The following is a 17,370-nucleotide window of genomic DNA, read 5'->3' on the forward strand; positions in this document are numbered from 1 at the left end:
TTACCAAATATGCAGTATAGGGTTTCAAACTTTGTTAGTTTTCTTCCAAAGATATTTCTACCCAAAGAAGCTAAGATTATTTGAGAACGTTCCAGCACTAATTCCATCCCACTGATGACTGCCAGACTAAAATGGGTGTTTCCATAGAAACGATATCGATATCTTTGACATTACTGGGGAGAAACATTGTTGCCAGGAGTCGATGGGAAAACCTCGCCTCGCAAGCGTGGGATCCAGTATTTTATATTTGTAGTAGCAGTGCTCTGAAGATATTATTCACTTATTATTTTCGGAAGAAAACGCTTTTGGCTGAAATAGCGGAGATTATTATTTATTTTTTTACCAGCAACGCTGATATTTTCCTTTCATGCTCTTTGACCCCAGAAAATGAGCTTGTGAAACAGAGAAAGATAAGACACAGCAACAGTACAATAGAATGAGATGCTGCATTGTTAGTTGAATCTGTATTAAGGTCCTTTCAGACGGGGAGTGAGTTACGCAGGCGTTGTTGCCTGGATCAACGACAGGTCTGCTCCTCAGGTCTGCTCTTGAGGGGCGTGGGTGGGACGCGTAGCGGACAAAAAAGCTCACCACAATCCAGGTCTAGTCGCCCGCGGGCATGTGCATGAAACAAGCACACGCACGACAATTTCACGGGACCACGCCTGTGAAAATGCGTTTGCCTCAACTTCTCAGCTCGTTTAAAACACATGCCTCTCATTGAAAATGAATGACTAGGCAAGTACTGTTCCCCAGTCTGGAGCCGTAGCCCTCATGTCCAAAAGCTGGATGCTGCCCTTAACAGTGCCCTATGGACTGTCTCCGGATTCCTACGAGTCACTCCAACCAACCAACCAACCAACCAACTGCCAGTCCTTGCTGGAATCGCCCCAGCAGAGGTCAGGCGAGAAGGCACAGTTGAGCGAAGCCCATCTCCTCCACAAGGTCGTCATGGAGACACCACAGCGCACACGTCTCGAGGATCCCTGGTCCCACAGAGGTTCCTGGTCAGCACCTCCCCCGCAAGGAGTGGACAACCCTCAACCGCCTGAGGACGGGTGTCGGATGTTTTGGTGCAGCAATGCAGAAGTGGGGTCTCACAGACAGTGCCCACTGCGAATGTGGGGATCCATTACAGACTGTGGAACACGTGCTGACCAGCTGCCCCATGTACCGGCCACCGAATGGTGATCATGGGTTAATTGACCTAGACAATGACACACTGGACTGGCTTGCTGGAGTTGAAGGTCTAAGGACATACGACAGAAGACGACTAGCCGCGTCAGTCGCTCCCTGTCTGAAAAGACCTTTAGTCTAAAGCCTCTTTTCCACTGCCTGCCCACGGCGGGAATGTTGCCCCATCACGCTGGTCTGTGTACAGTATGTACAAGCCAAGGCAGGGCCATCATTTGGGCTTCCAGGGGGCGGCGATTTCCACCACCTATATAGCTTTCGCATTTAACCAAATTGTCTTTATTCATATTTCCTCCAACCTCTGAATGTTTTTTTTTGGATGTACCAGTCACAGACTGGTACATGACTGACGACATATACATATAGACTGGCCAGATGAAGTTCCCAGACCCACATGAAAGCCTTGGCAATAATACATATGCATTTCCTATAGGGCTGGGGGCTTCAAATCAATATCCAACTTATTTATAACGTTTGTCTTGATTACAATAAGCCTATCTCACAGAATTTTCCCGCCCCCTTAATACGCCCCCTTTCGGGGTTAGTGGTGATAGCGTGACGTCACTCCATAGACGCTACATGTTAACAGAGGTAATTTAAGAAGTCTACAACTTTTGTTTTCTCAAGGTAAGGTTTGTTCTATCTGTTCGAGCTGATTTACCATCTTGTTTGCTTCATAATAATATTGGTCTGTCATAGTTTTACATTAGAAAATGCTAATGTTAAATGACACCACTATTTACCGGAAGTGGGCGTGGAAAGCGGGCTGTGAGATAGGCCTATTGAAGAACGATTATTATTATTATTTTTTTTGAAGATAGCAAATAAACAAGCTCACAACTTGTGTAGAGAGAGAGTGTGTGTGTGTGTGTGTGTGTGTGTGTGTGTGTGTGTGTGTGTGTGTGTGTGTGTGTGTGTGTGTGTGTGTGTGTGTGTGTGTGTGTGTGTGTGTGTGTGTGTGTGTGTGTGTGTGTGTGTGTGTTGGAGAAGTGTTTCTTACCTTTGGATACTGTAGGGCTGGAATAAGAACTCTTTCGGAGAGCTTGATATTTTTATTACTGATGATGTCTAGATATTTCTTGTTCTTCAAGTCGTCATCATCTTTTCTTGATTCGTTGGACTCATACTTTTCTATTTCTGGAGTAAAAAAAAAAAGCAGAAGAAAAGATAAGAAATAAGAGCAAACGCATGCAGTATGTATTAGACATAAATATTTGTTTCACCTGATGACAGAGTGCCTCAGTATTTTCCCTATAACAGTCTGCATCAGCACAAACAGAAGTTATTTTCTCCTAGACATTTAACTATTCAATATCGTCATCAGCTTCACCTAGATTTGAAACTACGCAAATGTAATTTACCACATGTTCAACCTATATTCAATAAGATGTTTTTTTGCCCCTGTTCGTCCATCCGCGTGTGTCAGTCAGTCAGGCGTGGATGAAACATAACTTCCTGCAACTAAACAGCTCCAAAACAGAAGCCATTCTCATCGGCACCCCACACCAGGTTCAATCATCCCCCATAACAAGCATCACCTTCTCTGGCCAGGACATTCCACTTTCATCAGTTGTCACAAACCTGGGTGTTAAAATGGACCCCCACCTCAACTACGAGGCCCACATCAAACACCTCTGCAAAACATCCTTCTTCCATCTAAAAAACATAGCCAAACTCCGTCCCACCCTCTCTCTACCTGATGCTGAAAAGTTGGTCCACGCCTTTGTCTCCTCCAGGTTGGACTACTGCAACGCACTTCTCATCAGGATCCCTAGCAAGAGCCTTCAAAGGCTCCAATACATTCAGAACAGCGCTGCTAGGATCCTGATGAGAGTGCGTAAATACGAGCACATCACACCCATCCTCCGCTCACTCCACTGGCTCCCCATCTCATTCCGGACTGAATATAAGATTTCCCTGCTAACCCACCAGTGCATCCACGGCAATGCCCCCCCCTACCTCAAGGAACTTGTCACAGTTCAATCCTCTACCCGCTCCCTCCGCTCCTCAAACACCAACCTCCTCAAACCCTCAAAAACAAACCTTCGCACCATGGGTGACCGGGCCTTCTGCTCGGTCGCCCCCGAACTGTGGAACGCTCTCCCCGCCCACCTGAGAGCCCCACAGTCGGTTGACATTTTTAAGAGAGGACTAAAAACTTTCCTTTTTACTAAAGCATTTTTATAGCCTTGCCCTTTTGTTTTAAATGTTCCTTATGTTTTAAATGTTCCTGTTTTATTAGATGTTTTTAATGGTGTGTTGTTTCTTCTGCTTTTATTTTCTGTAGCACTTTGAGATTCCTTGGAATGTAAAGTGCGTAAGTGTGTGTAAAATCCATTATTATTATTATTATTATTATCAGTCTGTGAGCAGCTAATCTCTGTCTGGCACTGAACTTTGCACGCACACTCCCACTAGGCCAGAGAAGAACCTCTTAGAATAGTATACACTATTTCTATGGTCATGTTCATATTTCATTCTGATTGGCTACAACTGGCTTCCAATTCCTTGGATCCTCAGTGGGACCCGGCCATTTCTGCCACATTACATTTTCCGCTGTTTTCTTCAAAACACACTTTTTGCTATAGGCTACTTCTACAGATTTTGTTCAAAACTCACACTCTGTGGCCATGTAATCAAGACGTATACGTCTTAGATCCCATTCCCAGTTAGCCTGGCTAATTCCCATGCAGTGGCTATGACTTCCAAAGTTTGCGGGTCCTGGGAAGGCAACCTGGCCTGGCGGTGACGTGTGCTCACTTTTCTAGCTTTATTTTATTTTATCTCACTTCATTCGCAATCATACATAGTGTAGTTCTATTTTGTGTCACATAATTAACGTGCAAGATAATGAAAAAGAATCCATTACCCTTGTAGTGTCAGGGAGTTTATTGCACCTTTGACAAGCCTGATAAGAGAATGCTCTTCTACCAAGCTCTAATTTAAGTAGGTGGCTATCACCTGAGGACCTGTCCTTCTGTCGGCAGCTAATTAATACTCAACAGGATGAATAATTATAAAGCTGGACTGCAGTGGCTGAACCAAACAACAATAGATGTGACCACAGTTTAGCAGAGAGTCATGTCTCTCTGTCGGCAAGATCCTCTCTTTAGTCTGAAGATGTACTTTAAGTAGTGCATCATAGATTGGCTGAAATCGAACATAGACAGTGGTGGAAAAAGTACTCTTAATTTCCACTTAATTAAGTATCAAGTATCAATACTGCAGAAATACTCTGTTAAAAGTAAAAGTCCGGAATTCAAAATGTACTTGTGTAAACGTAAAAAAAGTATTGGCATAAAAAAATACTTAAAGTAACACAAGTAAAAGTACTCATTTAGCAGAATGCCCCATGTTGCAAGTTCAAAATATATATAAAAATAAATCTTATAGCCATCTGCTATTTCCAAATGGACGAAATATATAGTGGTTAGTGTGTTTTATAACAATCAAAAATCTACAAAGTAACTAGTAACCAAAGTGTTCTAATAATTGTAGTGGAGTAAAAAGTACAATTTGCCTCTGAGATGTAGTGGAGCAAAAGTATAACCAATTGGAAGTGATACTTGTCACGGTCACAGACTTTGCCCATCTAGATGTTGTATTTCTGTTATGTTCTACTTGTTTTGATTCCATGTTTTGCTTATCTAGATATCTAGATATATCTAGGTATTTCTATGTTCTTGTTCTAGTTGTTTTGGTTCTATGTTGTCTTTCCCAGGTGTTTCTCATGTGTAATCAGCCCTCATGTGTATATTAGTCTTGTTCCCCAGTCAGTCCTTGTCTAGTCATTGGTTGGTGTCAGTTCATCATGTTAGTTTGAGTTATCTGTCTCTGTTCACCTGTATTAAAACACCCAACCATGGGTTTGATCACCACCTGCCTGGCTGTCCTGCTTTTGGGTCCTCACCTCACCAGAATGTGACAGAATGACTCGACCAGAATGAACCCAGCAGACAGCACCCTTACCTGAGCCTGTCTACACCTGCAGGTGAGGCCTTGAGGTGTTGGACATAAATGAAGCTCTGGCTAGTTGACTGTTGGAGGTGCAATTCATGTGATGTGGCAGCTGGTTTGACTGTTGGAGAGATTGTTACTGGAGCACCGGCTGGTAGATTGTGATGTCCTGGTCGGGGATCTTCTGGTACCTCTCCTCGAAGTCCTGGTTGTGCTAGCTCTGATTGCACTTCGCTGAAGTCCTGGTTGTGGGAGTGCTGACTGTCCAGCTTTGCTTCGGCCCCAGTGTCTCTACATCTACATTCAACCCGTTGGCAGTGGAGGAATGCTCCGGGGGGTTTCAGCCCCTTTCCCTGTCCTTCGGTTCCCGTCTCTCTGTGGCAGTGGAAGAAAGCTCTGGGGGGTTCCAGCCCCTTTCCCTGCCGTTTGGACTCTGTCTATGCCCCGTCGGCGTTCCTGTTCGGCAGTGGAAGAACGCTCCTTTTCCCTGCCTCGCCGCCGGGGTCAACCGGTCCTGAACTCACTTTCAGTACAGACTTCCAGTTCTGGTCCTCCATGTTCCTCTAGTGTCCCTCTCCCCATTGGACATTGTGGGTTGTCGGGAGCCGTCCCTAGAAGGGAGGTACTGTCACGGTCACAGACTTTGCCCATCTAGATGTTGTATTTCTGTTATGTTCTAGTAAAGTTGTTTTGGTTCTATGTTGTCTCCCCCAGGTGTTTCTCATGTGTAATCAGCCCTCATGTGTATATTAGTCTTGTTCCCCAGTCAGTCCTTGTCGAGTCATTGTTTGGTGTCAGTTCATCATGTTAGTTTGAGTTTGTGTTATCTATCTCTGTTCACCTTTATTAAAACAACCAACCATGGGTTTGATCACCACCTGCCTGGCTGTCCTGCTTGTGGGTCCTCACCCCACCAGAACGTGACAAATGCTACCTCAAAGTTGTACTTAAGTACAGTACTTAAGACAGTTAATGTACTTAGTTACTTTCCACCACTGAATATAGATTGTTTCTAAGTACTGTATACGTTAAATTCAGATATGGGTTTCATGTGCGTATGTGTGGCTCCATTGATCTTGACGGGTGCATGTGTTTAGTCCGACGTACTAACAGTCCTACAGTCATGAGTCCGTCATGACCCTACCCAAAACCCAACTCTAAACCTAACCTCACAGGAAGTTTTAACCTGCCACAGGTTAATTGTAACCTGCCATGCATGTCGGGAGCCACTGGTTAGTAACGTCGGGAGCGACGGTGTTGAGATCCTCACAATTTGGCTAATGATCAATATGCGTAGTGTCCTGTGTGGAGGTATTGCATAATTAATCCGTCAGGCTAAATTAATCCAATCACTGTATTTTTTAATTATGCACCCAAATGGAGTGATCCAGGTGAGGTCTCCGTCTCCATGATGTACGACTTTCTGCGTGTCCATAAATCTAGCTTAACGATCTCTCAATTTCCAAACTGTGTTCAGACATTTATTCATTGCAGTCTTTCATGACTGCTGTCGAGGTGGATTGGGGTCGTACTGTACGTGAGCTTTTGTCTGATGCCTCACTTCTCTATTATTAATCACGGGGCAATTGGGTGCCTGGAAAGTAGAGGGAGAAACAAACGATTGCACTGCCTGGGAGAGTTCTGCTTAAAACATATATGGTTATGTGCTGTTGAACGACATCATCTGTATCAAAACGACCTCAATGAAATGAACATACTGTATGTCATCCTCGTGCACACTCACCAGTGTTGCCAGATGGGAAATGTTAAATGATCGTACCGCAGGCTTATAAGTATCGTATTTGAATGAAAACTATTGTACAACGGCCAAAAAAGAGAAATAACAGGTGTTATAGTAGTAGGCCTATTTAGTGAAAATAATGACTGTTTGAGACTCTTATGTGACAAAAACGCTTCACATATGCTGCATGGAAGTAGGCAACTTCCTGGACCTTACACAAATAAAAGCCTGAAACCGGTACAGATTTACAGATTCACTGTCTTATTTTGAAAAGCCAAACCGGATCCCAAAGCAGCAGCCAGGGAATTTAGTGAATTCACACACTTTTTTTAATATGGCGAAATCAATGTACATTTGGGCATTTTTGGAATTATTGATGGTACAGAACGTAACATTATTGTACAAAATATAATTTTAGTACATCTGGTAACACTGACACTGATTTTTACCACTTTCTTTTTGGGGAAAATAGATAAATAGTAATTTTTTCAAACATTAACCAAAAAGCAGATCTACATGCTCACAATGCACCATAATGCGACACACTTTGGGAATTCTACTGTAGCTATTTTAGCTATTTCTGAAAGTCTTTGAAAGTATAAAATGAAGTACTATATGGGCTTTTTTAGCCATAGTAAATTACTTATTTTGATTATTGGTAGCAGTCATTGGCCCGGTTTCCCAAAGGACACATGGTGTAAGAGGTATGGTGTAGCACATGCTCAGATGCCATCTAGGCCACACACAGAAGCCTGTGAACATAGACATTCCGTGCATAGATGTGCCATGCAATGGTAGGTCTCAGGCCTCAGGCCTGATCGAGGCCTGGTATGGTAGGACTGCTGGACAGCTAGGCTCTCTTTACTCTTATATTATATACATAAAAATAAAAAAATAAAAAATATATATCTATCTATTAATTTAGCGGTCGCTCGGCCACTGTCTATTTCGCTCGGTCGCTGTCTTTCAGAATACTTCCTTAGCATAGAGAAAGACAGCTGCTCGCTTTGTGAGCCTCCTCACAACGCCACGGACAGCCTTACGGAACCTAACGCCGCGCATCCCTGTCCTCCAACCTCAATCTGTCCCGCATTACACACGCCAAACATTCTAACATTCATCTTAATTAAATTAATTTGCGTCAAAAACAACTCATCTCCCCGCAAATCACGTGTCACCAGTGTCACCAGTGAAATGCATGTTGGGGCGAACACAGATTAATACTAGGACATAGTTTTCCGCGCAACATTCCCCTTGCATTCTCTAATGCACCTCCCCTTTTTCACACCGCCCCCAGGCAGGCATCAGACCCACACAGGGAAAACAACTCTTGCGTCAGTCGACATAACTTCTTTGGGGAAGCATCGCGGCCAACGCGGGGGTTGCGTGGCACAGGCACCTGAAAGCCAGCTCTGACAGTTGGACGGGGGCATGTTAACGTGAACACACGCGCTGTTTCGAGACCACACTGTCCAGTGTCCGCCCCCTCCTCAACCACCTCCTTCGCCGTGCCATACACATGGGCTACATCCATGCTGAAAGCCTGGACACTGACAACGACAGTTTACAGCCCTGCGAGCACCCAGTGTGGCTGCGTGACCCACTGAACAGCATGCTCACAATGGAATGCTTATCTGTCAGGGACTCGGGGTGGCCAAATGGAGATGTTTTCTTAACCGCCTACCGTTAGCACGGATGTCTGAATGTGTGTCAGAAACACTGTCATACGTAACTCCTCACTGCCTGGACCAGTCGCTCCCCTTTTCACACAGGCATTGACCATAATATTATGGAGGTCTTAACGAAGCCCTTTTTCCCATTTCACAAATTATGAATTAATACTTAATTTACTAGTGAATAAAAATGTCCCCATCTAATTTCCCCATCAAGTTCGCTGGATCCACTGCTGCTTTCACATGTTGACTTCCACCACTTCCGACATCAACAGCACACGTGAACTTTCAAAACTACGAATGGCACACCTATGCACGGAATGTCTATGTTCACAGGCTTCTGTGTGCGGCCTAGATGGCATCTGAGCATGTGCTACACCATACCTCTTACACCATGTGTCCTTTGGGAAACCGGGCCATTGTCAGTCATTGTCTTTGTACAGTATAATAAGCTTTAGTTTGTGTATTAAGTTATTTATCATATCTGCGCTGCAGTGCATTTCTTGTTTAGGCTACAAAGCCAGATAGGGAATATGTTCCAAAATTCAATGCCAAAATCACAGTGAAACCATTCATCACAATTATTTGGACGACAATCATCAACTACAAACCCAACAGCCCTAATTGTTTCACTTCTGTTCTTCTGTTCTGTTGTTTCACTTGTGTAACACATTCTCCTTTTTCTCACCGCTTCTCCCAAAAGACTAGTGGCTAAACTAATCTGAAAATAGAGGACGCTCCAAGGAAATGAACCTTTAAAATGTCTCTCTGGACGTGTGCGCTGCGCATGCAGTGTGTTTTTGTACGTGTGCGACTGTGTGTGTGCGTGCACGTGCGTGCATGTGCGCGAACTAACGAGAATTTGCCTATCCAAAGTCAAAGCTAGAAACTGCATTGAAAGCTGTTCACTGAGGCAAGTCAGAGTTGCATTATTATATTTGAAGACTGCTTGATGGTGCCATTGCAGTCCAACATATGCTATTAAGAAGCCAATTGGGATTGTGCCAAATGCATTAAACTTTGTGTGTGCTGGTATATTTTTAAATCCAGCCTGCAACTCTATGGTTGTAAAAGACTGTTGGAGTTGAACAAAAAAATAAATCAGAATAGAAACACTGGCTCTTAGTTATACACAAGATTGCTTCCTGGTAACTGTTTTGATGACCTGTCCTACCTTTTATTCCCTGAGCCCTGCTGCTGGTGTACATTCTGATGTGCAATATGGCAATGTTTGTTTTCATAAAGTCCCAAAAGAGTGGGAAAAAGCTCACGGAACACGAACACGCCTTTGAAATGATTGTATCGACGCTGTCAGGCAGAAACCTTGTATCGTGTGTGCTCGGGTCCCTGCACACCCCCACGGAGGTTGTGTGTGTCGAGTCCACAGTGGTGTCGACCGTCTATCTATGCAAACACAATTGGCATGTGTTCAGGGAAGGGAAGCCGGGTGGGGAGGCTCATTTTAGTCATTGCATTATATTCCTATGAGCTGGGACGGCACTTGGGACACAGCAGTGTTTGGGAGGAGTAGGATGATAGCTCTACGTACTCCCGGTGGGGGCTCCTCCTCACTGGCAGGTGAGCCAGTAGGATACAACAGCAGTGACAACACAGAAAATGTGGGGTAGGGTAGGTACCCTCACAAAAACATGCAGTAATCCTGGTCACTAAACTACCTCCCCCTGGCCAGCCGGGGCTCCTGATGGAGGGGAAAGGAACTGGTCGAAATAACGTGTTCCTTCCACGCGCTACGTCCGGTCATGGAAACTCCCCCCTGTCAGGTGAAAAGAAGCAGCTTGGACTCCTCATGCATGGAAGGAGGCATGAGGTCAGTCCGCTGCCCCCCCAGGTTGGCAGAGGAAGTGTAGCGCCCCGCGCTACACTTCCTCTGGGATAAAAATTATAAGAATGAACACAGAAAATGTGTATGGGGAGCAATCAATTGGCATAACTACTAAACTGGGGAGAAAAAGCCTGTAAAAATTATTGGCTACTCTAAATAATAATTTAAAAAAATGAAACCTCGTATCTCCAAATTTCATTTTTTGTTAATGAATGCCCTACTTTGTTGTACTACTGTAGTACAACAAACAGACAAAAGTAGAAAGAATAGCAGATCTACAAGCTTGCCATGCGATGTGACACGTGAGCTTGTAGAATTGCTATTTGTGTTATTTTTATGTTATTTTTATGTTAAGTAGTTTGAGTACCAATGGCCAGCCAGTGACTCAAATGAATAACTACATTAGATCTATTGGATTTGTATTATTATTATTTTTTTTTTCATTTCCTGAGGAGTAACTGATTCGGACATACAAGGTTTACACCTGACAATGATATACAGTATTATTATTTTTTATTCTGTTTTGTGCAAGATATGTAGCATAGGAAATTTGGGACAGCTTATTGTTGATATATATGTGTGAATACAAAACCAAGTCTCTAGATAAAAGAGATGTGGGAATGACGTATTATCCCCAGACAGACATTACCAAGAGCAATTGGGGGGCACCGCGATACCGCGAGTCTCCCCAGGTGATTTCACAGTACACTGGCTACATGTTCTGGTCCACTTCTGGATGTACTGCAATGAAAATAAAGCTCATTTTCATGCAAAACCACAGACTCCTCTGGCTCTGATACTATACCACAAAGTCATACTAAACACACTTCCATTCAAGTTGTGGGTTGTGTCGATCTTTATGGCCTTATGATAATATGAATAACACCTTATACAGTATGTGTTGTACCCAAAAAAATACCATATGAAGCCTTGAATTCATGGAGTTTATTTTTGTTTTTATCACATTCTTAAGTCAATGATTCGATGACTGAGTGGCTGGTCAGTAGGAGACTCAATGGAGTCTCAATCCGGAGACTCCGCTGTTGATCAAATTATTGGCTCAGGAATGCGAAAAAAACTAAAATATCTGCCCGGGTCGCTGGCGTAGCGGTCCGGGCAACTAGGATATAGCCTGACACAGCGTGCCACGGGTTCGAACCCCGAAACCTTTGCTACGTGTCATTCCCCATCTCTCTCCCGATTTCCTGTAGCCGGGGAGCCATTCACCCAAAATTGGACAGGAGTCGGGACCTGTGATGTCATGCCGTACTTTTTATTTGTATTTTTGTCTCCACCAGGCCGAAGGCATGGTGAGAGAGTATGTTTTGCACTCCGTCCGTGTGTGTGTGTGTCCGTCCGTGTGTCCTTCCGTCCGTCCGTTACCAACTAATCTCCGGCACCGTTAACCCGTCGATGCCAAACTTTGCACACACACTCCCTAGATGCCAACGATGAACCTCTGCCCCGCATTTTCCAGAACGGCCTGTTATAGCGCCACCATGAGGCAGCTTTTCACATTTGTTACCTAAAACTGCACCGATCTGCGTGAAACGTTGCATGCACACTCCCTAGAGGCCAAGGACAAACCTTTGACCTGCATTTCCCGCATCTGCCTTTTATAGCGCCACCAGGAGGCCGACTTTTGTCAAACACATTTTTGGATATTACTCCTCCAGATTCTGTCCAAAAATCTCACAAATCGTTACACAGTATCTCTATGGTCATGTGCTCAAGTCGGATCTGTCCGATATTTCATATTCCACCCTAATTGGCTATAATTGGCTTTCACAGTTTGCAAGATTGCCCCGTTTTGAACAAAAGCCTCAAATCATGAACACAGCATGCAATTTACGTGAAATCTTTCACACATTTTCTTACTAGGCTGAGGAATATATCCCACCCTTTTCACATTGGCCTGTTATAGCGCCACCAACAGGTTGATTTTTGCAAAACAGGTTGATTGGAACAAAATGCCTCAAATCATCCAATTGCCATACAAGGCAAACATGTTTATATTACTACTAAACATTTTGCCAAACATCTCACACAGTCCTATCCTCCTGGTGGAGACCTGTGCCCAGAAGGGCACTTTTTCTAGTTTCTATTAATTTGGCCATTAAGGTCCACAGAATGAGAGGCCTGCTCTGCCGGAAACATTGCGAAAAAATGTTATGGCCATTTTTGTATACCACACCATAGACAACCAATATAAGGCAACATTTTCAAAATGTCATCATGCATGTAGCATGTGACATGTCAAACTAGGGGTTTTTCATGATTCTGAATCCATTCCAAGCATTAGTTTTGCACGAAAAACTCTCCTTGGCTAAAAACAAGGTCAGCTCATTTGGCTATGGCATTTAGGCCAAGGAGTGTTTTTCGTGAAATAAATATATTCTTCTTCTAAGTTTTCAATTCCACCTTAAACTCCAAAGATTAATGCCACCACAGGATTCTGCTAAGATTATAAATGCAATGATGCTGACTTGAGAAATGCGGTTAATTAGGCCTACAAATTGGAAGGCGTGCAAAGCACGTGTGAGTTATAATCATGTTTTACTTGGCATACATTTCCCAGCAAGAATGGAAATGTACTGCAACTTCAACTGTTGGTGGCAGATGTCAGCACAGTGGGGTTTACACAAGACACAGAGGCTAATGGATACAATAGTGCATGCGTGCGTGCGTGCGTGCGTGCGTGCGTGCGAGAGAGAGAGAGAGAGAGAGAGAGAGAGAGAGAGAGAGAGAGAGAGAGATGGGAGACGGAGAGTCGGAGAGAGAGTAAAGTTGAGCTGTAAAATGCATGTTTTACTATGTGCAGGTAGTAGGCAGCTGCTACATTTATTGATACAAGTTGACAAGATGCAGTTGTGTAAAGTAACTAAGTACATTTACTCAAGTGCTGTACCTGTTTTTGTTCTTTACTTGAGCATTTCCAATTTTCAATACCTTTACTTCTACTCCATTACATCTCAGCCCTATATACATTTCGGCCATTTGAAAATAGCCGATTTGGCGCATGTTTTCCAACGGCCCCGGGCGCCGAGATCGCCTTTCGACGCCTATTTTAATATCAATGAATTACTATTATCAACTGTGTATTTATTGTGTACTTTATGAACTGTATGCGCTCATAACACTCCGCTAGCGGTCCGTTGATTTCAGTTTTATTTTCAGTGAGGGTGAGAACGTTGGCATGTAGGTAGTTGAGAATTGACTGGAATGGATTATTGGAGTTGGTTTTGAGTGGAAAGTAAATTTGAACATCGTCAGCAAAGCAATGAAAGGCCATGTTGTGCTTCGCCAGTATTGATCCTATAGGGTGACATATAAAGGAGGAATACAATTGGACCCGGTATCGAGCCTTGGGGCACTCCACAAGAAAGGGGGCCACAGGTGATACTAAGTGAACAGAGAATGTTCTCTCTGAGAGATACGATTGGAACCATGTGAGGGCAGTGCCTGAAATACCAACATGATGTTCTAAATGTGATAATAACATTTTTGGTCATCTAGTGATGATCCAGTCTTCTCCATGTATGGTTATCCAGGGTTAGATGAGGTCAATGTCGTGATCTTATATGGAGATGGCCATATGGTGGTGTGACGTGTCACGAGGCGTGATGTCACGATGCCTGACCATATATGGAGGTGTGATGTCACAAGGCGTGACTATATGGAGGCGTGATGTCCCGAGGCCTGACCATATATGGAGGCGTGATGTCACGAGGCCTGACCATATATGGAGGTGTGATGTCACGAGGCGTGACTATATGGAGGCGTGATGTCACGAGGCCTGACCATATATGGAGGTGTGATGTCACGAGGCGTGACCATATGGAGGTGTGAGGTCACGAGGCGTGACCATATATGGAGGCGTGGGGTGACTAACTATAACTGATGGACGGGAGATGCAGGTTTTCATAGTAAATGCGACCTACAGTCGCAATAAGCAATTTATCGCAAAACCCCACCGCTCACGCTCGGAGCTGCAGTGGACTCTGGATGGAGTTGTGAAAATCTTCACCCGTACCACTTGTTCTGGGATATGACAACATCAGATGAAATAAGAAAACACCTAGTCCGGAATTCTCCTTTAAGATACTTTAGCCTTTAGCGGCACTACAGGTTTCCTACTATGTACTGTATTGTATAGTAACTAATGGATTGTTCTAATTCACAATGGGGGAAATGCATCTTCCACATTTTCCACTGTTAAATAATGTATACTGTAAAATCTATAGTAATGCAACTGTTAAAAGAAGCCATTAACTAGGGCATCACTCTTAGAGATGAGACACAGCTGAAGGAAAATAATACCAGTTGCTTACCTCTCCTCGATGACTAATAATAACCCCTGTAATAATAACCCCTGCACAGACAGTCCCCAGCAACCAAGGACACCTCTGTTTTCTTTTTGAAAGTTTAGGAATCAAAACTGTGCCGCCTCGACAATAACCAGAACGAATATATATTCAAAGATGTGTGCCACATTTCGCGATATTTCAAAAATAGCAGATCTACAAGCTCGTAGCCGCGCTATGAGCTTGTAGATCTGCTTTTTTTCAATAGCTAAAGTAGTGCTTGAAACACCAAAAGGGGTTCCCGTGTTAAAACCCAGCATCCGTATCGTGGGGCAATCTTTCGCTGAAAATAGCAGATCGACAAGCTGACAGTCACGATACAATGCACTTGTAGATCTGCTATTTTCCAAAGATTTTATGATTTAAAAACGTATAAAATGGGACATTCTGCATGAGTACTTTCTACTTTTGGTACTTTAACTACATTTTGATACCAATACTTTCGTACTTTTACTCAAATACATTTTGAATCCCAGAGTTTTACTTGTTACAGAGTATTTCTACATTGCAGTATTGATACTTTTACTTAAGTTAAAAATGTGAGTACGTTCAGTTCCCCACTGGCTGGTCACAGTTGTGCTCTGCTGGCATTATTCAAATCAAGTAGAAATTGAAGAAATAGAAACACAAGGCTAGTCGTTGCTTTGCCAGTGGGTGACTCAGGTGTGTGTGTGTGTGTGTGTGTGTGTGTGTGTGCGCGTGTGCGTGTGCGTGTGTGTGTGCGTGTGCGTGTGCGTGTGCGTGCGTGCGTGCGTGCGCATATGCTTTCTATGGATCTGTGTAGCTATATAGGACTACTGAATACACTGTGCAGAATGCACCTTGAGATAAGGCTTGCTGTCCTGCCAAAAGATACTGAGTGTAGATTTCCTTCTGCAGGCTGTTCGGTTGCGTCTACACTGTAGCACCACTCCAGGTCAAGGATTCAAGGTGTGGTGAAAGCATTATTTCCATAGCCATCAAACACAGAAATCTTTATCATTATAATAAGCCTCATTCTGATGTTCCATTATTGGGCTGATTCATGGTGGGGCACTGGGGCAAGCTGTTTTATCTTGTAATATTGATCCCTTTATTATGTGTACAGTAGCTATACACAGCAAATTCAGGAGAGTTTAACTCTACTGTAAGTTAACAAATTTGGACGTGTAAGGGCAAGGACGTGTAAGGGCTTACTGACCTTGTAAGTAGATCTTTCTTCTTGGACACGAATAGGCATACATTATAAAGAAATATATAGATGCAGAACACAACCTTGTTTTGATGATCAGGTAAAATGATTCTTGCTTGTTCCAAATGAGAAATGTCCAGATTTCAAGGATCTTTAACACCTTGAATTATTCATATATGTTACTTTGTGTTTAGACTATTGTACTTCTGTCCACATCAGTGCAGTCAAAATGCAGCTGCAAGAATTCTAACTCAATGAGGAGAAAGGAGGATTAAGGACCAATTTGCCTCCATTTTAGACAGACTGCTATTAGTTTTAACAACTTATGCCCTTATGAGCCTATTTTATACTTTGTTGTGTGTTGGTGCATCGCAGCGAAAATAGATGATCAACAAGCTCACAATGTGTCACGATGCAATCCGTTGTGATCTTGTAGATTTGCTATATCCTGGAGGCCGTGTCGCTATACACAGAGCCCTTGCATGTAGAGTTCTGGCTGCTATTCGGCCCTCATAGTCTAGTAGCCAGACCATAGAGCCCCATTGTGAACCCGGACATGTTGAGTACACCAACGTTTTATGTTATAAATGTTTAGTATGGGTCCCCAGCATGTAGAAACTGTCGGATGCTAACTTGCATATGTTGAGCAATTTTCGTAATCGGCATAATCTGTGACCATACCATTAACAACCTATAGAAGGCAAAATATTCAAAATGTCATCATGCTTTATGTAACATGTGACGTGTCAAACTAGGGGGTTTTCATGCACACATATTATGCCGATTACGAAAATTGCTCAACCTATGCAAGTTAGCATCCGGCAGTTTCTACATGCTGGGGACCCATACTAAACATTTATAACATAAAACGTTGGTGTACCTCAACATGTCCGGGTGTACTCAACATGTCTGCCTACTAGACTATCACCATTGACCATTGATCTGACTGAAGCAGTCCACTCAGTGGAGTGGGCGGGGTCTAGTGTGGACCCAGGCTAGCCAACATAGGGACACCAGGTTGGTTCTTGAAAGTGATTTGTTTGATACATATTAAGCTGGTCTTCCAGATCTATGCTTCAAGCTGTATATGTCACATCTGTAAATCCCTTATGAGCCACAAAGCAGCTGGAGGTCTACTAGCTGTCCTGAGAACTAAGCTTATTACAAAAGGTGACCTGTCAGTGGCAGTGCTCCCAGCTAGGCATTGCATGCCCTGTCAAGGAGCTCATTTAAAGCCCCATTCAAGACATGCTGTACCTGTAGTGTACAGGGAAGCCTTTTTATAAAAGAACATTCATTCTTACTGCCCTTGGCCTTGGTTTTATTTTTCTTGCAAATTTAGTTTTTTGGCTTTATGTTCTTCAGTGTATGATTTGAATGGAAGAATGCTATGTAAATTGGTGGATTACTTGATCAAAATGGATCTA

General features: G+C 43.4%; 2 protein-coding genes across 2 annotated transcripts in view; one reads left to right on the forward strand and one right to left on the reverse strand.

Annotated features, from left to right (window-relative positions):
* Positions 1–17,370, forward strand: part of LOC306930710 (isoaspartyl peptidase/L-asparaginase) — a gene marked incomplete at its 3' end in the record, with an annotated part of 141,763 nt that overhangs the window by 98,221 nt on the left and 26,172 nt on the right. The gene's annotated exons all lie outside the window — the stretch shown is intronic.
* The window catches only part of khdrbs2 (KH domain containing, RNA binding, signal transduction associated 2), a gene marked incomplete at both ends in the record, with an annotated part of 102,114 nt that overhangs the window by 76,390 nt on the left and 8,354 nt on the right, over positions 1–17,370 (reverse strand). The window contains one exon of the mRNA XM_079512827.1: positions 2,195–2,331. Within this exon, the coding sequence (XP_079368953.1) occupies positions 2,195–2,331 (137 nt within the window). The remainder of the gene's footprint in view (positions 1–2,194; positions 2,332–17,370) is intronic.

The sequence above is a fragment of the Electrona antarctica genome (assembly GCF_951216825.1).
Source record: "Electrona antarctica genome assembly, chromosome: 10".
In the NCBI taxonomy this organism is placed as follows: Eukaryota; Metazoa; Chordata; class Actinopteri; order Myctophiformes; family Myctophidae; genus Electrona; species Electrona antarctica.